Source organism: Alligator sinensis, unplaced genomic scaffold, assembly GCF_000455745.1.
Source record: "Alligator sinensis unplaced genomic scaffold, ASM45574v1 scaffold533_1, whole genome shotgun sequence".
NCBI classification, from domain to species: domain Eukaryota; kingdom Metazoa; phylum Chordata; order Crocodylia; family Alligatoridae; genus Alligator; species Alligator sinensis.
In genome coordinates, this window is record NW_005842330.1 from 809,052 (window position 1) to 835,055 (window position 26,004).

Below are 26,004 nucleotides of genomic sequence, written 5' to 3' on the forward strand. Positions count from 1 at the left end.
GCTTATTTTAAAGTGGTTCCACTAAAATCATTGGGACTAGATAATCAGTAGGAATAAGATCTTCAGGATTAGGATCTAGATTCATAGATACTGGGGCTGGAAGGGAGCTTGTGAGATCAAGTCCAGCCCCTCTGCCTTAGGCAGGAAGTCTGCAGGGGGTCAAATGATCCCAGCAAGATAATCATCCAGATGCTTTTTGAAAGAGTCCAGAGTAGGTACTTGCACCACCTCTGGGGGGAGTCTGTTCCAGACCCTGGACACACGGGCTGTAAAGAAGCTTTTCCTTATGTCCAGGCTAAATCGGCCTTCCAGGAGTTTGTGACCATTAGACCTTGTTATCCCTTGGGGAGCCCTGGTGAACAACTGTTCTCCCAGATCCTGGTGTACCCTGCTTATATACTTGTAGGCTGAAATGTACCTAAAATCTTCATCACGTGCCTTTGGGGAAAATTAGCACTGTTTCTATGGTTACTGAAATTAGGAATAACTTCTGCAACATTTAACAATGTACCACAACTTTGAGAAAGCACAGACATCACCACAAAGAAATGGAGTCTTCTTAGTAAGCTATCTGGTACAGTTCTGAGGGCACAATGACTAGGGCGCTAAAATCAGGGTCTCTTAAAATGAAAAAAGGTGGGTGGGAAACCAACCCTCAAGAGTGCAGTATGCTTAGTTTACTTGTATGGTAAATGATGAGTGACTAAGATTCAGTATTTTAAATAACTATAAGCACATTGTTTTTATACGAAAACAAACACCATTTTCTGTTTGTGGTAACCAGAATTAACACTTCACCCTTCCTCCTGCATATTCACATTTTAATTAAGATATTTTTAACATCATGTCAAAGGTCCTGCATCTTGGACCTGGATGCGAAAGATATGCAAAAATGCTAAAAGAAATAAAGATTGGTACAGGTTCAAGGGTCACAAAGAAATCCTTCTGCCAGAAACTTTCTTTTAAAAATACTGCAACTTTTAACTTAAAGATACTCTGACTTTGGCTTTGCATTTTAATAATGGTTCTAATTTGTTTTTGACAAATGTATGATTCATTCTGAATAAACTGATCAGAACTATCAATATTATGTTGGCTTTCAACTTACTCTTATTACAAGTACAGAGAAGAGGAGAATAAGGGAAGTGAATAACAGAAACAAAATTTTAGACATTGATAACCTACAACAACTGGCCTGAAACCTGAATTGTGTAGAGAATTATGTTTAATTTCTAAAATAATTTTTGAGATTTCACAGGAAAAAGGTTCATACGTCTTAAAAAGTACTCTCTGGCAAGGTAATGTAACAAGCTGACTGCAAGCAAAAAGGTCAGTCAATAGCTTGATCTCTAAAAGCATATACTGTTTTAAACTGGAAATGAAAACTTCAGGAAATCTACACCTGATCTTGAAAGATCTAGTCATAGTTTCATAGTTGTTAGGGGCTGGAAGGGACCTTACAGTTCATCAGTTCCACCCCCCCCGCACTTGGGCAGGAAAGACTGCTGGTATCAGATCACCCCAGCAAGATGGGCATTAAGACTTTTTTTTGAAGATTGCCAGGGTGGATGACTGTACCACCTCTGGGGGGACCCTGTTCCAAACCCTCAGCACTTGACTTATAAGGAAGTTTTTCCTTATGACTATTTCCTAAAGCCTGATCTTCAACCAGTTAGTGCCCATTATTTCTTGTCCTCCCCTGGTGGGGCCTTGGGGAATAGACCTTCCCCCAAGCCCTGATGTACACCCTGATATACTTAGAGGCTGCTACCAAGTCTCCTCTGAGCCTTCTCTTCTCCAGGCTGAACTTTTGCTTAACCTGTTTTTCTCTATACTTTTCATCTTTCATGAAAGAGAAAGAGCAAGAGAAAGAGAGAGAATTAGTGTCAAATTAAAGAATTCAAATCGTCTCCAACTACATGGAGAATGCACACATTCTATCTATACTCCCAACTGCAGAAATCTGTGACCGAAAGGGACAAGCTTTAGTTCTGGTCTAAATGGAAAGGCCTGGAGAATTATTTCCCAGGGGATGTGCTTCAAATTATGAACACAAGAGGTATAGTGGAAGCTGGTGAAAGTCCAGAGAAAGTAATGAAAAAACATTATCTTTGAGGGTGTGAACAATCTTTCACTGCACCCAGTTTATGAATAGGTGGCTTACTTTAAGCTGCCTACATTTAGACTAGGAATGCATGCATGAAGGAGTTTGCCACTGCCAGAAGTAGAGTGTGCAGCCACTTGTGGCTCCCAGGAGCCATGTGAGGAACCCAGTGTAAGTAAATCATGGTGCAGGGAGGGATGCACTGATGGGATTGGGGGGCTGGTGGGTACATGAAAGAGCGAGGTTGGGGGGCTAAAAAAAGCACAGGCAGTGTCAGAGGAATGGGAATAGCTCAGTCTCAAGGCTAGGGCAAGTGTCTGGGCTTTCCTAGCCCCTGTGCTCTGCACTCATAAGCTAAGTAAAGCCAGTTAAAAAGCCCAAGGCTAGATTGATTCAGTCTTTGCAAGTTAGTTTAAACTGCATAGATTGAACCAATAAATAAGTGAACAGACATTTGCTTTTGATTCCAGAAATGCAGCAACATGCCTGAAATGTGTCAGGCCAGAAGCCGGGGGTGCTAGAGCATGCCTCCCTACTTGGCTAGAGCAAACAGTTTGGGCCAAGGCTAGTCTGCTCACCCTCTGAGGGTGAGGGGTAGCAGGGGAGGTGCAAAGAATCCTGGGATACTGGGAGCCTGTGAGTTAACTTGAATATGGAAGGTATCTGAGACAAAAGTTCAATAAACTAATTTAACCTAAATCAGTTAAGTCTGATACTACAGCCATCTAGGTTTATGTTAAACAGGTTTCAGCCATTTTGAAAGCGGTTTATGTGCACTGAACTTGTGATGTACTTGTACAAGTTTATGTGTCATTTCTGTCCCTAGCCATATAGGGCGTGTCCATGCGAGCATGCACGTGCAGGAGCATGTGTTTCCCTCGGGACAAAGGCAGTGGTACATGTTTGTGCCCCTGCTTTTTGTCCCAGGGCACACCCCTGCATGTGCACTCTGGTGTGTGGCAAGTTGACCTGGGTAGGCTAGGGAAAGCTGAGGCCAGCCTCTGGGTCCTGGGGGTCTCCTGGAGCAGTAGAAGCACTGATCTGGCTGCTTAGAGCCTGGCTTTAGCTGCCCAGGCTCTGCTTCTGGAGGCACAGGCTGCCACCACATACGACACACAGCTTTTATTTTTCCACATCTTTTTTTGACAATGGGGTCTCCTGGTGTCAACTTTTTCTGCCACATTGCAAATTAGTAGTTTGGAGAACAGGTGCCCATGTGCCTTGTGTGGTTTGTGGCACCTCATACAACTTTGAGGTCCTGCAAACCTCATGTGTGCACTCATCTGGGTGCACCCACAGGTGTTTGGAAGATCAGATTAACCCAATCTAAGTTAGTGCATCTACCCAGGTGAGCTAACTTAGATTGCGAATGCTATTTCAGGGGTAATTTAAGCCCTCTGCACAGTGTATGATCAGGCATTTAGATCAACCTGTCCCTGGTTAGGTCCATCTAAATGTAATGCCAATACATACCCTTGCAGTCATCTGTAACAGGGAGCAGTTGAGCTACCTATTACTAACTCCAGTAGGAACAATATTATTCTTTCCTGTTCTAGGTAGTATTTGGAATGTGCCCTATTAATAAAAAATGCCCAGATATTCCAAATTCCTTTCTAAAATAAGTACCGTGGTGATTATGTGTTATAACCTCCTACTACTCTTGGTTAACATGACACTTTTTCAGGACCTCTAAATCACTGCAATGAGTAACACAGCATAGTAGGTGTCATCTTTTAAGGTTTTGCCCCATTTTTCTTTTTTCTGAACTGTGTATAAATAGTACACACACATGTATAGAAACACACACACACAGAATTAAAGACAACTATATGACTGCTACTTCTTATAACTACATGTATACTCTGTAATACTTAACATACTATTATCAATTATTTGCTACGAAACTAGTAGTACAGCTTCTTGTGATGAAGCAACTAGTAGTTCACATCCCATTTAGGAAAAGATAATTTAGTTTGTTAAATTAAAAATGAAAGAAGAAAGGCAGCATGATGATGGAAGAAGTGCTAACGAAAGCTGTAACCATGCCAATGAGATGAAAGAAAAAGCTATTTTTAAAGAAACCTTTGGCAGCTCTCAGTAGAGATCTGTGACATATGGAACCTTTTAAACCTTTTTCTTTAAAAAAGGAAAAAAAAAAGCCCCTAAAGTAGAGAATAGGACAATTACCAGACAAACACCTTATAAAGGTTTTGGTGGGGTGGAAAATTCAAGAAGCGTAAAATAACCCACATTATTCAAAGAAAAAGCTTTGTATACTAAATGCCCAATTAATGCATCTTTAATAAAAAAAGAAAAGTTAAACGAGTTCCTGGATAAAATGCTATTATGTTGAATCCACCCTGATGAGTATAAAGGTTTAGAATAATGACAGGTTTGGAAAAACCTTAAATAAAACTGCAACGAAAATATTTTTCATTACTTAACTTTTCTTCTTTATTCATTACTTTTGGATTTAAGAAGCCTTTAATACATAATAGTGCATAAAGCTGGGATGTTTAACGTCAGTTTTTACACATTTAGCTGAGATAGAAAACCTTACACAAAACTGATGTGATACAGTAGCTACAAATAGTTCTCCTTACAAAGGTCATGGACAGTCATTCAATTTCTACTAATAAGATTTTATCTGAAATTCTTGCTGGTAGAAAACAAGCCTGGGAGCAGGAGCAGACATGTGGTCCATCCCCCTACCTGAGGAGCTACACAGGTGAGCTCTCTAGCCAGAGCATACCAGAAGGTTGCTCCCTGGGCCACCCCACCCTTCGAGAAGTCCATTACTTGACACCCTGTCCTCTTCCTGGGTAGGGAGCAGACTGTCAATAGGACCCTCCCAGCAGGGGAGCGTACAGATATTCATTCTTGTTAGAGAGTTTCTCTTGCAAGGGAGGTCTTCCAGGTCAGCACTGGAGAGCTTTCTTTTGGAGGAGGCATGTTTCCTCCAGGAGAAACTGAATGAACACTTGTATGCGTTTAGTTTCTACCAGGAGAGTGGTGATTGCCCCAGTAGAATTGTAATGCCTGAACATAGTTAAGGACATCACCTGAAATATTTGGCATGTTGTTCATTTGCTCTTCTCCTCCAGAAGAGTAGTATATACATGCTTAAGACAGAAACAATTGCATCATTATTATACTGTCAACTCAAACCATTCTTATAGAGCAAGTTGCAGACAGTGCATGGCATTTCTATTCTTAGACCTACCCTGGATATCAAAAGCTCTGATATTAGACCTTCTCTAATAACTGAGAGAGGTGTATTCTCTGCAAGAAGCCCAAGAATTCTGGAAGGTCCTCTCTATCCCGATACAAAGTAGCATGATCATGCTGAATTTCAAAGCTTGCTCATTTGTTTCACTTGACTTTTAAAGACAGGTGGGGGAATTGAGAGAATAGGCCAAACTATGAAGATAACAGTATTTGATTATGGACTGCTATTTATGAAAAGGAATGAGCTGTATTTTTGATTTTGCAATTTTAAATAATTTGTAAGACACCCAGATCCATGTACAGGCACATCTAACTCCCATAAATAAAATTAAATAATGTTTTCATTTCAGGAAACAGGCATTTATTTTTCAATACTAATTCTATTGAAATAAATTTGAATTAAAGTTTCATTTTTTTCTTCAACAAAATGTAGAAAATTCCTTGTTGTGCCACCTGATAATGACATATCAGGCAAAAAAGCAAAACATCCTTTGAATAATATTTCTTTTTCTCTTTGCATACAGTACTATGCATCTTCATTTATTTTTTCAGTGGACAACTCACTTAGGGTAAATAACTTACCACATGATGCCATTTCATCTGTTTTGTCACCACAGTCATCCTCTCTGTCACACAACCATGACTTTGGAATACAGCGTCCATTCCCACAAGAAAACTGATCAACTTGACATGTTCTTGCTGCAATGACAAATAGATAGAAAAACATGAGAAAAGTGAACTAAATCTATTAGATCCGTCTGCCAATACCTTCACTGAGGTCTTCCTTAATGCATAGAGGTACAGAAGACATTTGCTAACCTGGCTGCTCATTAGATCTGCCTCTTACCGAGTGCCACACACAACTGCTTTGAGCTCAGTGGAAATTAATGGCACCTGCAGGACTGTGCCTTAATTACTAGATTTAGTAATCCATAATGATTTTCCCAGTAAGTGGAAATTTGCTAAGTTTTATATTACTCTGTCATTACAGGAAATTAAAACAGCATTAATGCCATAAATTTAAAAGAAAAAAAGAAAAAAAATAGGAAATGTAAAAGTTAGGTAACTACAGGAAACTTAATTTGGCTTTCTTGTACCTTCCATATATTTTACAGCATAAAAAATTATACATTATGATATTTAGAGAATTGCATGGTAAAAGAAACTAATACATGCATGTGGTGTGGCTGACTTGACATTGGTGCTGGAACTTAAACTTTTACATTTCCTGACCTGGCGATTTTACTGTACAACTTTAATAATGGACTAAAACAGAGGTTTATCATATTTAAAAATTCTGTCACTTGCTGTGAGGAAAGAAAGCCTGAAGAAAAAAAAAAAAGATCAGACTGCATCAGACTCCTTAAGTCATTTCAAATGCTGACAAGGACATAATCTTTTAAACCACATCAAATATCTAGTTGACATAAGCACTTATATTGCTAATAATAAAAGTATACACTTATTAAAAGAATTCAACCCTATGACCATTTTATTTTTATTCAAGCATTAAGTCTGACGTTCTCGAAAAGAGGTAAAGCAGTGAGGCACTTATATCCAAGTCATTTCCATTTGAAGTTGGGCATTTAAATCTCTCAGTCTCAATCTAAACATGCATACGGATGAGATAAATATTTAAGCAAAACATAATTTCACATTAGCTGGTCTGGTTCAGATTGCAGATTGGTCCTTTTTTGTTTCTCTGTCCTCCAGACGCAGAGATACCTAGCTAAGCATACATAGATTCAGAGTTTATTAATCACTATAATGGTACTATACTTTTCTTTTTTTATCAATTAATACTTTGATTTGGTAAGAAATCATGTAATTTTTCATTTACTGTTACAAGTATTGTTAGATGACTAAATACACTGAAAATTAAAAGAAACAGAATAGTGGAAGTTTATTTCATGCTGTTCATTACTTTTTGTATATAGTACTTGCCTCTTTAAGAAAACATTATATTATACAAGTCTCTGGAAACACTAGGTTTAATTTACTTTGGCCTAACATCTTTAGTCTCAGTGGCAAGGAAGGAATTTGGCTCATTGCATGTATATGTCCTGTAAATAAAAGTTTCTTCCAGATATGCAAAAGTGACACTGTTTCACACAGTGGCAATACCTCAGTTACTCTTTCTTGCTGTAGACTTACTTAGCTAATAATAATCCTTAGTTCAATTCACTATGATTTCTTTCAAGTGAGAGATGGGCAAGGTACAAAACATGATATTGCTTGAAAAAGGTTTGTGCATGTTTTGATATGTGCTTTGTCATTTTCAAACAAATCCTCTCCTGAGATCCCTCTCTGATCGGATCATTGTCAATGATATTATTACTTCATATACTGCACTGCCTACTAAGCCTTGTCTTAAAACAGTTCCCCCAAACCTTTTGGGAGATGGAGTCCCACACCATGACACTGATAACAATTGTCACGACAAAGTTGCATCCTCATCTGCTTTAAAGGAGCAAGACCATTTATATCACTTGAGGTGCTGTCAAAATTCTTCCGAATTTAAACAGCACTACTCTTCTTTACCACATCTAAGAGCAGAAACTATTGTTTAGGGCTCTCCAGAGTGGGGAATGTTCATTAGAGTTTCATATTAACATACAATTTCACTCCTAAACTGTTTACACTTGCCGTGTAATTGGCTTGAGGAGATGCCAAGCTAAATTCACTGGTGGGAGTTTGCTATGATTGCTATAAAATAAAACAATATGGTTCCTTGTACCAACTCATGACAACTTATCAGCTCCTTGTGGATCATGAATCTGATCTCAACACTTTCATACGCTCAAAGTTCAAGGGCACTGAAAATGCCTCTGGTTATACTCCACAGTTTTTGCTCTGTGAGATTTGGGGATGCAACTCTTGAGTAAGCTGCTTCTGGGATGATTCCCTCATCAAACATAAAATTCTGTATGAAAGTTCAGGAATGAGATGACACTTGAATCAGCATTCACTCAAGTAGTGTCCCAGTACCCTACAATTCAATAGGTAGAGGGATTCAGCTCATCACTCTTTCAGGCTGAGCTTAGCAGTATTTTCAGCTTACTCAGTCTACATCCTACCGTGAGGTGCCAATTTGGTCCGTGGATAGACTGTCACAATATGTATCAGCAATATTTTACTTTCAGACAATACTCATTAAACCTAGGAGAGCAGCTGCCTGATCTAACAAATCAATACTGTACAAGAAAGACAGGTATAGAAATACTATAAACTATAAACAAAAATATATTTTTAAAATGTCCTTGGTTTTTTTGCAGCTTGCTTGATATATTTATTGAAGCCAAATTTAAAAGTGGTCTCACAAAGCAATGTATCTATTTCATGTTGAAACAACCCAACACCTGTGGGAAACTAGGTATGCCATCAAACCCTAAAATTGTCATTATTCTTCAAATACCTGAGAGTTGTGTGTCAGTTGCCAAAAAAGAATGCAACTATAATCCATCTCTGCTTTATACACTAGAGCTAATCCACTACTTTTGCTATGAAGAAATAAAGAAAAAAATAAGATGTGGTCCTGCAAAGCCTCATTCAAATGAATAAACCTTACAACCCTGCAAGTATTCATTTGAGCACAGCTTATTCAATATACAAGGCTGTATCAGATCTGGGCCAAACTATGATTATGGTTTAAAAACTCAAGTTATGAATATGCATATTTCACTACATAGCGAGTAAAGAATGCAGTTCTTCAATACCCATCTTTTTTACTTAAGAGCATTAAAATGCATGCTATCTTTTACCTGGTGTTTCACCTTTAGGATCATGTGAAACGGCTCTCAAAAAACTGTACACTTTAAAACTGATTATGTTACTGGAAACCCCACTAGACAAGAGATTGATTTCTTCATTTGCTGTTACAAATGAGTATTTTCTCTCTTTTCTTTTAAACAACCAGCATATAGTTTCAGTACATAAATTAAGTACAGCACAGTGAGAGATTTTTAACAAAATGTGGAATGATGTTTCAGTAATTATACGTCAGCAGAGTTTGGTTTAATGACTGATTTGTCACTACAGAAACAAAATTAAGTGAAAAGAACACAAAATTCAAGCCTCAATCAGTTGAAACAAGGATTTTAAACATAAATTATAGATGAGATTTTTATCCTTAAAAATGGACAAAGATCTGAATGTATCAAAGAGTGTTGAAGATGTATTGTAAATTTGCAAATGCATAGTAAAGAGGTTACAGACAAAGCTATAGTTCCACTTAGGGATTTTTTTGTAAGTACTGTCAGTCTTCCACAAATTTCAGTCAGTAAATATCTGTTTAATCACACAGTATGTATTCAGGGAGCACTTTTATATACGTATGCATACTGCCAATCACTGACTCATAAAATACTCAAAAAACAAATAAAAGCTTTTTGTCTGATATTCTGCATTTATTAGACTAGTTGTGACCTTGCTGGCATAGTCTATTCTACCAATGACTGTATATTTCTGTGAAAAGGATCCCTGTTTTGGGCTCCAAAATTTATTGAAATAGACTTATTAACCTTGGTTTGTCCTTTAAAAATACTGATTATTATTACAGAGAAATATTCACAGTAGTATTAAGGGGAGGCTAAATAAATAATTATATTCTTCTCAAGGTAAACAAAAAATAAACAAACTTACCAGTGAGATGGCTTATATCACAGCATGCTAACACACAAAATTTTAATTGCCAGAAAAGATTTAGCAGGGAGAAGACTGTGCCCAAGTAGTGCTTTGACAGTCTACCCATATGGATAGATTAAGTGCCAAATTACTTTGGAAAGCAGAGTCAAGCACAAGGATTAAGTGATATATAATTTGTATTCTAGCCCTAGTGGCATACAAATCTGAATTCATTTAAAACGGCAATAATCAGATCACCAGCACTAGGCTGGTTCAGCTCAGTTCAGAGGGCTGCCCTGCATTTTTATTGAATTGGAGTTTATATAAGTTTTACCTGCACAGGTTTCATTTGATTCATCTTCATTATTGCCACAATCATTGGTTCCATCACAAAGCCACCTCTTGGGGATGCAGCGATTATTCTGACACTTAAACTGATCATCGGGACAGCTATGATTGACTATAGAGAAAGAAAAAAAAATTCTAAGCGTGTAATTAGAGAGAAGTTGCTGAAAACAACACAATGAATTGCACTTATTAAAGAATTTGAGATATAATTAATACAATTGCCATCACATCTTAAAACTGTATTGCATATGGAAAAAAACATCTAATCCCAGAGAAAGACTCAGGGTCTCTCTACATGTGCAGGTAAAGGTGCAATGGAATCTAATGCACGATCCACACAAGCATGGCAGGAGGTGCTATTGTGGGATCACACATTAGATCCCATTGCTCCCTGTCACTGGTGCAGGGGGAGCCTGGGATCCCCCCCATAGCCCATATTGGCTGCAAGACTTGCAGTGAGGGCAGCACTGGGAACGCTGCCTCTGTTGCGAGCCATATTGGGTGTGGGGCTTGCAGCAGTGGCAGCATTCTCCCTGCTGCTCCCACTGCAATCTCCACAGTTCACAAAGCTGCCCGTTGTGAGTATAGCAGTCGACAAGGTTTGTAGCGGCACCAGTGTTCTCCCTGCTGGAAGGCCCATGGCTTACAATGCTGCCACCACTGCAAGCCTTGCCAGCTGTGGGTCTGGCAGCAGGTGGTGCACCCCTGTGGCTAGGAACCCCTCAGTTGATGGGGCTCCTAGCTAAAGGAGAGCAGTTGGCCACACATTCAATTAATGATGTGTTTAGGACAAGCTACAAAGGTATTAACTTTTTGTGGAATAACTGTAGCTTATTGCTTGTTTTATCATGCCATTAATTGGTTGAACAGGGAGCTAGGTCACAACTTAAGGTGGGATTACCTGGTTAATCACATCTTAAAGTGTAATGTGTAGACAGGGCTGGACTGATGGATTTAAAATATAACAAAAATATTTTACATATCAAGAATTCTTCTACATGAGTGTACATCTGGACAAACTATTCAATTAAAAATTACAAAAAACATGTGAGAGAGAGACGAATATGGTTACATAAAACTTTATATTCTATATAGGAAAAGATGTGTAAAGAAAGTTGGTGAAATACTGGCTTCACAGGGTCCATGATAAAACTTATACTGACTTGAAATGGGGCAAGATTTCACATTACATTTTTCATAAAGAAGTTCATTAAAAAGCCCAAATTGGGCTTTAATTATCAGTTTTTATCAACTGAGGATCTTCCCATGACAACCAATAGTGATATGTAGCATTTTACATTAAAGAGTCAAGTGGTTTGAGACCCTGGATGAGAACAGTAATAATAATGCTAAGATTTAGATTAATATTTTCATGAGTTTATGCTGGACTAGGATCATATGACTTTTCAAAGTTTTCTTTTTTATTACAGATAATTTGGAAATATAACAATGTAAAATAAAAATAAATCTGGTTTATAGCAATTCTATCATTTGAATACCAATTTGTCAGGTATAGCATGAAGTAACTTAATCACTTATAGCAAATTATTTTTAAAAAGCTTATTAAGTTGCCAAAAAAATGAACCTTAAGCATTGTTTATTACATTTTTCCATGGTATTTAATATGAATTTTATTATATCATTATTTACAACTACATGTGTTTACACTAATGATCTGAGAATATGTAATTGTGAGCACTGTACGTATCGACCTCCAATAAAACACTTTTATAAAGGAATTAATAACATAAAGAACAACAAGGAAAACATTAAAGATGTCAAACTAACCTATACAGACAATAAAAAATCTGTTGGTAAGTATTAACTTTCTAATAGATGGACACACCAGGGTTCCATCTTAATGGTAACCTGCTGTGCTTCATTGAATCTAAAAAATGAAATACAGGCATCCTGCATCTTACACGTATTTAACTTGCGCAAATTCAACTATACGCGGGTGGGGGGGGGTGGACTTGAGTCTGCACACGGCGCTGCCACTTAGATGGAGGCCTGGCCACCACCACGCTGCCAGCAGTGACTGCCTCTGCCTCCAAAACCTCCCGCTGCTGCCATGGAGCCGTGCCCGGAGCCGTGTGGCCGGCCGCCGGGTGTGGTGGTGACCGGGCAGCACGCAGCCATCCCCACCGCCACCCCGTGCTGCGCCGCTGCTGTTGGCCGCACAGTTCTAAGTGTGGCTCCGCAGCAGCGGTGGTGGGAGGTTTTGGAGGCAGAGGCAGTCACTGCTGGCACGGTAATATGCGATTTCACTGTACGTGATTTTCACTTTTACGTGCTGCCTGTAGAATGTAATCCCCGTGTAAGATGCGGGATGCCTGTATATCCTGAACTTAACTTTCAGACTTCTTTGCATTTATCTCAAAACTGACAATTTTAAGTCAAGTTTTGGTTCTCAATAGTTTCAGTCCAGTGTAAGAAAAGTGTGCTATTTGTATACCTATTAAATATTAGTCTTATTCATCAAGCAATACAAAATGTTACTGCATTTAACTGTTTAGAGCTTGATCCTTCAGCTTGAAACTTCTGAGTTCTGTCTGGGAAGTAGGACTTTTGACTTCAATACCCCCTTGATCTGGCCTCTAGTGGACAGAGAACTAGAAAAACAAGCCTCATCCTTTTTCTCTCTCAAACAACTGAAGGGTTCAATTTTGTAGACTACGGATTTCACTAGAACTTCTGTGTACAGAGGTGTAGGACTGGGCTCTATTTCCAAGTCTATTTCCTTAAATCAAGATTTTTAATGGGCTACCTATTGGACATATTTTATGCCTGTTAAAGTTAGTGGAAAATGTCCCCCTTAACATTAATGTGCCTTGGGGGAAGCGAGGCATTGCATACATGAGATTTAATTTTTTTAAAAGGTCAATGTCTGCAAAAAAGTAGGAAAAAAGGACACATTACAACAGATTTAGTTTTCAATTATCACAAGGAAATAAGGGGGCAAGAGTTACTCACTAACACAGAGCTAGCCAATGATTCATATTGTAATATGCAAAAGATAATGCTAGGGGTAACCATTAGGCCTCTGTGAAGCAGAAAGTATTCGCTTTGGATTCAGAGGGACAGTGATTTGATTCGGTGATTCGAATCACTGTCCCACTTTGATTGGCTGAATACAAAGATTTTCAGTGCTGAATCTTTTTCAGTCATAGACTATACAGGCAGGCAGTGCTGGCAGGAGTAGCTGGGGGAGCAGCTGGACTAGCCCTAGCTTGAGCCAGCAGCCATGGGAGGTTGCAGCTCGTTCGGCTGCTCCCCTGGCTACTCTGCCCCACCCCAGCCAGGGTGTGGTGGGCAGTGCTGGCAGCCCCCGGAGAAGTCACGGGGGCTGGGGAGAATGATCGGGGAGCTAGGGGATCAAACTGGGAACTGGGGAATTGAACTGGGAGCTGGGGAGAAGCCCCTGTTCATTCCCCCAGCCCCTAATCATTCCCCTCAGCACCCCAATCATTCCCCTCAGACCCCATGACTTTGCCCAGGGCTGTCAGCTCAAGCTGTGGCTCGTTTGGCTGCTTCCCCCCATCTGCCCCTGCCCACTGGGGTGAGGCAGGCAGTGCTGGCAGCCCTGGCTTCTCCCAGGGCTGCTGGCTCAAGCCATGACTCATCCGGCTGCTCCCCAACCTGCTCCTACTGGCACTGCCTAGTGCCTGCCTGTACAGTTTATGGCTGCATCTCCAAATCTCTCTGTATAGATTCAGAGGCTTCCAATTTGGTTTGGAGAGTTTAATGGGTCTTCTGATTCAATTCAGATTTGGAGATTCAGCTGCTGAATTGAGCCAAATCTCCTCTGAATCAAATCGGCTACCAAAGCTTCTCACAGCCCTAGTAATCATATGGACCCATTACTTATAACTAGAGAGATAGTTATATTATATACAAAAAACCTTTGAGGTAGCAAGTCCTCAATGAAATGTAGATGAATGATGGCAGTAATCTAGTGCAACAAATACTATATAATGAATCAAGGTATAGACATCTGCAGTAGTAAGGAAAAAATATTTTTAGGCAAAGTACAGAGTCAAAAATCCCAAGGGGAGAATCGATTCAAACTATGCAGGTTTCTCTAAGCTGCATTGATTGGATTGGGAGAGAATGTAACACAGTCCGTTATTGGTGTGAGGGGGGGAAACAGATGCCTGCACTGGCCAAGGCCAGGAGGTGCTCCCTGGATACTGCTGAGGGTGGCTGAGCTGAGCCAAGCTGGGGCCAGCCCTGACTGGTTGAAGGGCAAACTCCACCAACCCCCTCCTGTCACCACAGGTTCTCCGCTGCATCCAGCCCTAGGCTTCCAGAATGGGTCACGATGGCATGCCAGGCAGCCCAGCTGGCAGCAGCATGAGGGAAACTGAAGCAGGTGGGATGTGGGGGTGGACAGGAAAGAACTGAGGCTTTGGACTTGTCAGACCACAGCATGATGATCTGTAAGGTCCCTTCTGCCCCCTCAGTATGAAAGTATGGCTCCTGGCTGGAGCAGGCAGAGAGGGAGCCAACAGAGTTGCTTCCTTCAGGGTCTACATGGCCCCAGCTTAGCCACCACACAGCCTTGAGCTGGTGGGTGAGAACAGGTGGAGCCAACACAGAGTCTTTCCTCAGGGTCTGCATAGCCTGCAGCTCAGCCAGCACACAGCCCAGAGCCGGCAGGGGGACATGGGGAAACCAGCACGAAACCTTCCCTCAGGGGCAGCAAAGCCCTGGCTCATCCAGAACACAGCTCAGAGCTGGGGGGGGATGCAGGGGAAGCAAACACAGAGCCTTCCCTCTGTGTCCATATAGCCCCAGCTTGACCCGCATGCAGCCCAGAGCTGATTGGGGGGAGATATGGGGGAAGCTGACCTGGTGTTTCCATTAGGATCAGTCATGGAGAGGGGGCTAGCAGGGACCTGAAAGAATCCTGGGATGCCGTGGGGGCTGCAGCCTAACTTGAACTGGGAGGGGATCTGGGACAGAAGTTCAATACATCAGTCTAACCGAAACTGATTACATCTGACACTACATCCAGGTCTATCTTAAACCAGGTCCTACCCTTTTGAAACAAGTCTATGTGCACTTAACTTCTGTTCCATTACAGGTTTAGACTGGTTTCCAATTATTTATATTGGTTTACATGTCATTTCTGTCCCTAGCTTTAAATGCTTTTAAAATTAATAAGAAATCTTTGTTATAATGCAAAAATAGGGAAGCTTAAGGAAATATATTCCTAGCAGGTATGAAATTATTTATGATCTGAAAGTCATCAAAAGGCAATGTTATTAATTCCTATATAACTAACAAATAAAAGATAATTTTTCCTTGATTCTAACTATATATATGGGCAGCATCCAAAATCTATGGGTCCAAGAAGCTAGCAATGACAAAAAGATGTCTTCCCTCCCTACATTGCCTCTACTTTGCACCTTTTGGCTCTCCATCTATCTCATATCATTATAGCTGAGCTGGAAAACTGAGGTGGCAGGGCAGAGGATAGGAGTGCACCAAGGACTGTATTACGTACTTCTAAGGTAAGGCAATCTTGTGTGTGCTGCCCCTCAGTCCCGCTTGAATTTACTATATTAACTGGCTACAAAAGTCACATTTATAGACATCCAATAGTTCACACAACCTTCACAGAAGGTGGAAGCAACAGCATCTTCTATTCTAACCTTCAGATACTACAGTCCCTGATTGGTCTCTGGGTGGTAGTACTCTTAAGTTCTCTCTCTGTAGCTCAACTGTAATGAAAAAAAATGCAAGTAAAAGACAGCTCTTCCCTTCAGCTTGAGGTGGAGAGAGGAGAAAAGCTGGACAAGATCTTGCCAAAATGGTAGTTAAAGAAATATAGAGAAACAGATAATAAGGAAGAATCCCTTCTCTCAAAATTATGGATTGCTCATCCAAATAACCTTATATATATTGGGCTCCACAGGGTTTTTAAGGGAATACCAATCAGAATTAGATAAATGAGGTGTTAGCTATCCTAAAGGCACTACCCTTCTACAAGCCTAGCAATATCTTAGTGGAATTCCAGTAAGCTGTGGATTGGGGTCACATTAATTGCTCCTCTGCAGTAAATAGCTCCTAAGCACAGCTGTTTTTTATTGCTAGGGGGGCAGAAGCTAATGGTAGTATGGTCAAATGACAGTCATACTACTGAAGGACAACAGGCAGTCGGGACCTGAAAAAGAGTTGCTATGTCTATAAATGCCAAAGTGTGGGACCAATTACTTCTCTGTCACTACAGTGGCAGATCACTTGCAGTACCTTTTATCTTTTTTTTCCTTAGGAATTTTGTAGGATAATTTTGGTATTTCTGCATTTGTGCCTTGTAGATACATAAGAGGGTTCGAAGAGGCAACTTTGGAGACTTGTCCAGGGTACAAGACTCACAGACCCAGGATGCCCCTTCCTGTTCTGTGTCCTAGTGGGTGGCTCCCCATGGACCTTTGGAATCTCTACAACTACAGGGATTTCTACTGGTAAGCGTTTGTAAATCCATACTCACCTTCATTATAAATATATATATATATATATATATATAGTGGTTATGTTTACCCAGCAAACTATCAGACTGGCAACCTGCTGAGAAGCAGGATAAATTAACCCATACTCAACTCTGTACTACTACAGCTATATTTCCATTGCTCAAGCTAGTTTAAAGCTAGCTTTGATTTTATCTATGCTACATTGCAGCCTGCATTCTAGACATACCCCTGGTGTTCTCTACTGTTTCCAGATCATGGAAATAAAGGCTTATTTGCTTCCATTTAATTTTTTTCAGGAGGGAATATTTCTCCAAAATGTCAAATGAGCTGTTTAGAAATTAAATTTACTGAGTATGAAATTCTCACTAAATCCTGTTATCTATTAAGAAACATAGCTTGTATAATTTCATAAGGGAAGAAAATAAGGGCCTGATCCCACAGTGCCTGTTTGGACAAGACTCCCACTGAGATGCTATTTTGGCTCTGTGAAAAATGTGAGATTGGGTCCTCACTGTATTGTTAATAAAAGTACTATCAAAGCCAAGAGAGAGTCAGGGATGGTAGCAGTGTTGGGGGAGGGAAGGAGAAAATCAAAGGGAACAAAGATGTGAGAATAACTTAGAAACCATAAGTCACTCACCTACTCTAGTCAAGTGCACAGAAAAAATACTATACCATACAGGCAGGGGCAAGGGCATGCGGTGCGATAATGTTCTTAGCCTTTACAAATTCATTTCTATGTGCACACATACCTTTGGATTCCTTCATTTCCAGGTTAGAGATAACTACTGAGGTGAAGACTGATAATAGGTCTGCTTAAAAGTAAACATTTATCTTACTGCTGTGTTTATACTTTATCACCACATTTTCTCTACTTAAGATGTATATTTCAGAGATATTTTAAATCAAGCCATGGCATAGACACATTTTCTTTAGAAAAGAAAAACATAACATCCATATAAAGGGCACAAGCTATTTCCCAATCTACCATGAATACACATAGCTGCAGTGAAATCATGGCAAGCTGTAAGATGACATGACAAGGACAGTAAGGTGTGCTCAGCTCCATTTTGTATCTTGGTTTAATAAACCTCTCTCCCTCCCCTGCTTCCCCTTTTCTTGCACTCTCTCTCACTCATCCATTCTTTATAAGTTTTACTTTGCAAGCTAAAGATGTTTGGAAACATGACATTTAGAATTACAGTAATCTTTGCAAGCATATCCTTAACATTTTAGTAACTTTTATCCCTGCTTTCTGCATGATTCTCTCAGTGCGATTAAGGTACAGCAAATATACAGAATGTACTTAGTATGTGACCCTTTGCTAGCAACCTGTGTTGAGGGTGTTTTGGAAGCACACTGTAAGGAAAGATTAATTAATGCCCTTAGCAACAAGGTGTTCCAAATCTGATAGTACTCATGAAGCAATTTAGTGCTCAATGTGACTGGAGAGCAAATCACTGGCATTATCTGGGTGATAAAGTCAGACTTTGAAAAGAACTATAGACATTTTTTTTAAAGTCTGACCGTACTAGCAACAATATTAAAAAAAAAAAAATACAAATTCACTTTGATGTCTATACAATTAAATATTTCCCATTACAATTTGTTCTGCTCATATTTACATAAATTTCTGATTTAACCCAAACTGCAAGTGTAGTTTCAAATTTAAACTACAACAGAAACCACAGGAAAAGGATTATTTTTATCATGCTTTTTCAGGTGAGGTATGTTATATTTGCAGATTTGAAACCAAGTTCTGATTTCATTGTAAATCCAGGTAAATCCAAAGTGACTACCCTGAGTTGTTCCAAATTAACAAACAGTGAGAATCAAAACACACTTGGCCAACTTTACTCAAATACTTTACTTCATATAGTTATAAATAAGTATGTCCTTCAGTTCAAGAGCTCTTGGCTTTGAACAAGATAAACTATGAAAATGCTTAAATTATAGTAAAAATACAGCATTGTGTTGAAGGCCTCTTCTAAAGAGTTACAATAAAATGACAGTAGTTCACAGAAGTGGAGCTCATTCCTGGCTGAACACATCTGTTATTTTTAACAAGTAGTAACTGCAAAGGAAGCAAGGGAAGGGGAAAGTACAATTAGCTATAGTGCTTGTACAAAGTGAAATAAGAACGCACACATACTCATCAGCCTCTCAGTATTGAGAGAGAGTGTTTTCTTGGTTGAGTTTCTGTTGTGCATATTTAAAAGCATATGGAAGTATTTCCTAGAAGCTGAAACAAAGATAAGCTGTAGACTCCTATGATGAGGCAGTCACCTTTCCTTCAACCTCTTTATGTTATATAAAAGGATCAAAATAAGTAAATGAACCCCAACTGGATGCATCAGCATGTGTGCTTTACTGCGGAGTAGACCAATCAGCTCTGTAGTAAAGCATTGCTGTTTACATGTGTGCCAGTCTGTATTAGGGCTCATTAAATTAATTAACTCCGGCATAAGATAGTACTGTTGGAAACACTACTATCTTATGACAGAGTAATTTACTGAATTGAAACACATGTGTAGATGGTGACTGCAGGTATAAATTGTGCCTGGTTAGCCCAGCCAGCTGGGGTCCTGCTTCACCCTGACTAATATTGCTGCTGTTCTAGGCACGTGTGTAGACACTGCGCCTGGGAGTAGTTTATCGTGGCTCAAACTGATCCAGAGTTTATTGTGTCACATTAATTGCACTTATAGATGCACCCACTGTCAGGAATCCTAACAATAAGCCCTGCCCACCCTGCCTGGCCTGATGAGGTAGGTCAGGCTAGCCTTACCTGCCTCAGAAGTGCAACAGGTCATCTATTTAAGAACACTTTTAGCAAACTGAGACAGGGTGCTCTTTTACTCCTAAGTGCTGTGGCTGCCTTTCTTTATTCCTGGCCTCTGTCTCCTTGCTTCAGACTATCGGCTTGATCTGGAACTCTGCCTCCCAGCTTGGACCAACTGTTCTCAACCACTTCCCTAGCCCCTGAGCCAAGCCACCTACACTACATTTAAATTTCACTTGCAGCCTTGAATTCACCAATTTGACTTGTGCCGTAATTTTTGAATGAACAGCCACAAAGTTTATCCTTAGTCTTTTGCAAGCCTGGCATCTAGAGGACATGAGGGCAAAGTTGAAACAATGTTATACCCTATAGCCAAGGGAGAGTGCAATTTCCCTTAAGGGCCTCCCCAGTCCCCAAAGCAGCTCTGGATCAGGTGGAAGCAAGTGTGGCTTATGCCACGTTTAACTTCCTAACACCGTCTTAAAAGCTCAACTCATATCTATGCTGTTGAGCTATCAAGAGATAAATTCTGTGTACTCGCTCCCACTCTGTCCGCACCTGATCTTCTCAAGGTGACTCAAAGAGGTTGTAAGCATGCACCTCAATCCTACTCTCAGACTGCATCTTGGAAATCTTCTTAACTGGCTAAACATTGCAACTCCCTGGCTAGGGCTTGGACACGGGCAAATACAAAGGGTATGGTTTTTGACAGCTGTCCAAGGCTCATCAGAGTGGTACTCTAGACATGGCTGTATAAGGACAGCACAGAATCTCAGCCATTTCTTTACATTCCTTGTCACTCAGGGCTTCAACTTTCTGCTTTTCAGATGACTTACTTCCATAAAGAATGTTGGTTTCTGATAGTTTAAACTACCATAGAACCTTATTTGGTCTAACATTAAGTTTTAAACACAGGGAATCTTCTTGTATTGGGGCCAATTTGTCTCCATGGGCACACACGAACACCCAGGAGCCCTGCACATTCATTCAGCAGCTGAATTTGATCACTTCCTGGGTTTCAATGCTGCCAGTACCACCTGTGAAAGCATTTTATACTCAAATAAAAGTTGAGGCTTTTTCCCGCCAATTGGAAGCTCCTTATCTTACATTCACACGCAAGTTAGATCTTTTACACTTATTGGGCACTTCAAGAAGTGCATTTTAAAAGCCTCCCCTGTGCCAAATAGGCTCTGGTTTGGATGGCTAAAAACATGTATGCTCTCTTCCAGTTAAATGGCCTGGAAAATATATTGAGAGTAACTGACTCAACATTTTCCCAGTATTTAAAATAAGACATTATATTAAGAATTAAGGATGTCAGCATGCAGATGGATATGCTGGCAGTGAGCCTCAAACTTTCCCTTTTTTAAGTTTAATAAAACACTACGTTGGCCCAGAAACTTATTTGTCTGTGGTGCAACACTACAAACAACAAGAGGCCATTACTAGATTGAGATTCATACTAATGAGATTTGCAGTTGTCATGGGCAGGTGGTGTTAGATTCCATATTTGGATAGAAATATGCTCTTGTGGGAAGAATGAGATTTAGTTCTTCAAAAAACATACAAGACCACAAATAATGATTTAAGTAATCGGAGTGGAATGGATCTCTCCATTAATGGGAAAAACTAAATACTGGGCTAATAAGGAAAAACAATATGGCATCTTTCTAATACTTCAGGGCCTGCCTTATATTCTTTACATGCATTTGTGCTAATTGCACAAAGAATAAGGGCTAAAATCAAATAGAAATTTCTTCTTCTATTGTATTGTTCATTGCTCCATTTTATTTCTTGTTTTAGATCATGATATGTTATGTTTTGTTTTAATTTGGTGTAAATTGGTAGAATGGATAATCTTATTATATGCTTTTAGTAAAAATTATGATATACATACACACACACATATATAATGTTTTTAAATTTAGAAATTATATAATTTTTCTTCATTTTATTGCACTATTTTGGTGAAAGCTATAAACTAACTACCACAACTAAAGATGACTTAAAACAGGGAAATATTTGCTTAGCATATAATGGTGTCTCAAGCACTAGTTAAGAAATATTTCTAATATGCTTTGAAATTCTTATGTAAAAAGTCCTAATGTAAGTCTTATGTACTGCAAATAAATTCTTTGCATCAGCATCAGGTGTACCAAGCATTCCTGTTCTACTTCTTTTTTTTTTTTTTTTTTAGTAGAAAATACAGTCATTGAGGAGGAAAAAAAAATCTATTCTGCTTGTATTTCAGGTCCCAAATGCCCTTTCCAGGATATATTAAGCAGTGAAACTGTAGTATTGTGTTCCAAACCTGTCTACTCTTTTGGACACCTTTCAAAACTCCACAGCCAAAAAGCAATGAACTGTTTAAGTAACCTTCTGCACAGTGTATTCAATGAATTCGGTCTTCAGTGTATTCAAATAAATTTGATTTTTTGCAAGAAAAGACCCTGCGTGTGCCCCTAACATACCACAATACCACTGACTTAGAACACACAAGGAGTCACTTTTAGAGCACCAGAAGGGACAACCCCAGGATCAGAGGCACAAACACTATTTTGAGGCAATGCCCTTATTTTAGGCTATGAAACCATTACATTCCTGTCTGCTTACATTGTGAGTCTAATGATGCCATTAAGTGGCAGATTTGCAAGAATTATTTAACTATTACAATTTCAGCCTTCTTTCCCTCAGACTTTAGTCTTTAGCTCAGACTTGAAGTATTACATTGGCAATTTTAAAAAGGAAAATGGAAAATGCTCTTTTAATAAGCAGAGAAACACGTACAACAAATCTCTGAATTCTCATCACTCCCATCTAAACAATCATCATCTCCGTCACAGCGCCAGCGGTCCTGAATACAGCGCTCATTGTTACATTGAAATTCTCCAGGTTTGCACAATTGCAGTAACACTTCTCCAGGATTAACTGTGGGGGAAAAAAGAAAACCAAGAAATATGCATATTAAGTAGCCTGATATTAAAAAAAAAAAAAAAGCAATGTTACCTGCACATAAGTAGATATAAATTATTCCTTGTACTCCATTTCTTAAGAATATTAAGTTTTTAGTAAGCTTTGCATAATTCCATCTGGAAACTACAGCAGCATGTTTATCTGACGTTATGGTTTATGTACTTTATTTTTAATAAATAGGTGAACAGGAACTTTTTTTTCAAAGTTATAGAAGCTCATACAACAAACCAGACATTGCAAAACAAAATTGAGAGTGAGTTTAAAAATCACATTAAAAATTAATCAAACATATACATGAAGAGAGCCATAGAGGCCAGAACATGGTAAACTAAGGCCCAATTCTTAATCTCAAACCACAAGTCAAGCAGCTTGATTATATGCAAGAGATTTCTTCCAGAGGAACACTTTGGGGTGTAAAGATGTTTTCGAAAGTAAAGAGTTACAGGGCTTGTTACATAGATGATCTAGGAAGAGGTAATAAAAGGAATAAGCAAATAATGCACAGAATGTTATTACAGAGCAGTGAACACCCTTTCTCCTGCAATCTGTGATTAGGTATGATAGGTAGTACTCAGCAGTCGAAACTGATTCGTTCTTTGATTGAATTTGTTTCTGGAAAAAGGCAAGGCTATGGGAAAGAAGTGTTAAGTGATCTATAGCTGGGGCTTTCATTTAGTTTCCCTGCCAATGAATTGCATGCTGGTTTAAGCCTTGTTACTTTTACCTTTTATCAAAACTTTTGGTAGCAGAAAGTAGCTGCCACTACCAAACATGTGCATGCCTACGTCATTGTGGCACCACCCAGCAGCTATGCTGTCAGGTCATAAAGTTCACCCTAGGAAGGTAGAAATCACTGAAGAGATCTTGGCAACCAGTAAAAGGCATAGGATTGTCTACATGCCTTTTGCCAGTTACCGAAGAGAGGTAAAAGTTTTAACCAGATCTGCAGAAGTTGTTTAATTTTGCAGGAAGGAAGGAGGGCTCTGTCACTGCAGCAGAGCACTAGAGTTCTGCCGGCAAAACTTTGTAGTGCAGACTCTCCCTTACATAAACAGCTTTTGCAGCATCGTTCCTCCCTCCCTCTCTGACGAAGTAAGTTGCTGCCTACAAAAATATATGCATCTCTGATCTAGTTAGTCTATAAAGTGCAACTCTACCCTGCCTTCTCCCTCTAGTCCATTAGAACAGGAGTTGGCAATCTGAAGCCTGTGGAGCCATTTGATCCAGCCTGTGGACATGAGGCTTCGGTGGCGGGGGCCTTTGGCTGTGATCGCTTCCTCATGCCAACGCAAAATGAAGCTGAGGAACAGGAGGTTTCCCCATACTGCCATGGTGGTGGCTGGATTCTAACACCTGCCTGCTTCTGACCTTAAGGCCATGTCCAGATGTGCGTGGACATTTGATTCCCTGGGGACAACTAGTGGCGGTGCATCTTGTGCCGCAGCTAGTTGTCCTTGGGTAGTGCCTATCCCATGTGCACACTGGTGCATGGCAAGTTACCCTGGGTGGGGCAGGGGAGGCTTAGGCCAGCACTGGGCTGCCCCTAGTAGCCTTATCTGGGATCCTGGAAGCCTCCTGGGGCTGCAGCAGTGGAGATCCTGATGCACAGAGCCTGGCCAGCATTGAAATACAGCTCCAGCTGGCCAGGTTCCAGTTTCGGGCAATGCAAGCTGATGCCATGTGTGCCACTCTGATTTTTTCCTCTGTGGGTTTTTCTGCACTGCCCCACTGCAGCGCAGAGAACAGACATGTCTGCGACGCCACATATCAAACAATCACACTTGTCTGGATGCAGCCTAAGTAGGTTATGCCAGCGCACAGCTTAAAAACGTCGCCGACCATTGCACTAGAGGTAATCGGCTTGGATGACTGGCAAATGTAGACAGAGGAGAACTGCAGAGATAACAAAATCCTCACTTTGAATACCACTGATTTTATGCATGTGTCTTCTCTGCCATTTGGAGCTCCATCTAAGAGCCTCAGTTCTGGAAACGTTTGTTTTGAAATTGCCTAACAATACAATTCCTGAAGGATCTACACCTGATAAAAGGCCAGTAGTAAGTAGGCAGTCTCTATTTCTGCATCATTTAAACAGTATTGTGGAATTTTCTGTATGAGCATTATAGGCCAGCAGCTGCTCTTATGCTTTTCTCACAAAATTCAGATTGGCTTCAATACGCCTTTTTTATGAACATGGTAAGTGGATCTCTAGCTATATATGCACCAGTATTCACTGCCCAAGAATCTGTCCCAAGAATATGCAGCTATACCATGCCATGAGGAGAATAAAAATTAAATTGTTAATTGCACATCTATGAATAAAACAAATTAATAAGCTATATTCTTGTTTTGTATAGACACAAATGAAGTAGGTCAGAGATGTTCAATATAATGGACAAAATTATTGAAAAGATGAATAAAAATTATGTGCTATTAGGAAAAAAAAAAATCTCTTTATACAACTATGTATTGGACAGATTCCAGAACATTAAAACTGGGAATTTGACAAGTTGCCCATATTATATTGATGGATTACTATTTTCAGATGGTATGTTTACATTTTATTATCTGCCCAAGGGTCTTTCAGCAGTGTTTCAAAAACAGACATCCACTCAATAGATTATTTTGAGACAGAAATGCACCAATCTAAGAATTTATACACACACACACACACATATACACACGTGACTTTTTCAGAGTTTGAACTTGAACATTTACTATGCTTGACTAATAGAAGTAAATATGTGAGTATCCTAAACTACTTAAATGCCTTTAATTATGACGTCTTTTCATTTTGATCCACTGTGAGATATAATGAAGAGCTTTAGAAGCACTAAAGTTCTTTATTAAATTCAACACTATGGGATGCTTTCAAATGTTGTACCCTCAAATATTATACATTTAATAGTTTGTCACACTTTTCAAACTTGATTACATTTACCAATCTTTTCCAATTAGAAAAAAATATTCACAAATGGTTATTTGCCCTATTTAGAACCACAAAACAGCAATAAAGTTAAGACATCTTTAAAATGTCATTTCATCTTTAGGTTTTACTTTATCCCTCCCTTAACTGTAATATTAAATGCAGCATTCTTCAAGAAATCTTACTCATGCAGGTTGTACTGTTTTCCTGAAGAAACTGATTATCAGCACAGGCACAAACTCTGCCTCCAGGAATGGCTAAGCAAAGCATGCTGCAGCCTCCATTATTCACACGGCATGCGTTGTCACCTATGAAAAAACAAAAAAGGAGAGTAACCTTAAGATCTAATAGTTCAAAGGCCATGCTGTAACAAGATAGCTTATATTGAAAATAAGTGACATGACTAGAGATTCCTTTATCTGTATGAAAAAGGTTAGTGTGATAGCTTTACTGTTGCTGTTATAGTACCCTACAGATACAAACAAAAATGATGGTATCCATTTACATCGTTCTTTTTTGACATTAAGGTATGAATAAATATTAA

General features: G+C 39.5%; 1 protein-coding gene across 1 annotated transcript in view; it reads right to left on the reverse strand.

The window, feature by feature from the left end:
* The window catches only part of LRP1B (LDL receptor related protein 1B), a 1,375,759-nt gene that overhangs the window by 656,226 nt on the left and 693,529 nt on the right, over positions 1–26,004 (reverse strand). Inside the window, exons 15-18 of the mRNA XM_006028602.1 lie at positions 25,646–25,768; positions 22,349–22,489; positions 10,290–10,415; positions 5,915–6,031 (exon numbers count right to left, since the gene is read on the reverse strand). Of these exons, the coding sequence (XP_006028664.1) occupies positions 5,915–6,031; positions 10,290–10,415; positions 22,349–22,489; positions 25,646–25,768 (507 nt within the window). The remainder of the gene's footprint in view (positions 1–5,914; positions 6,032–10,289; positions 10,416–22,348; positions 22,490–25,645; positions 25,769–26,004) is intronic.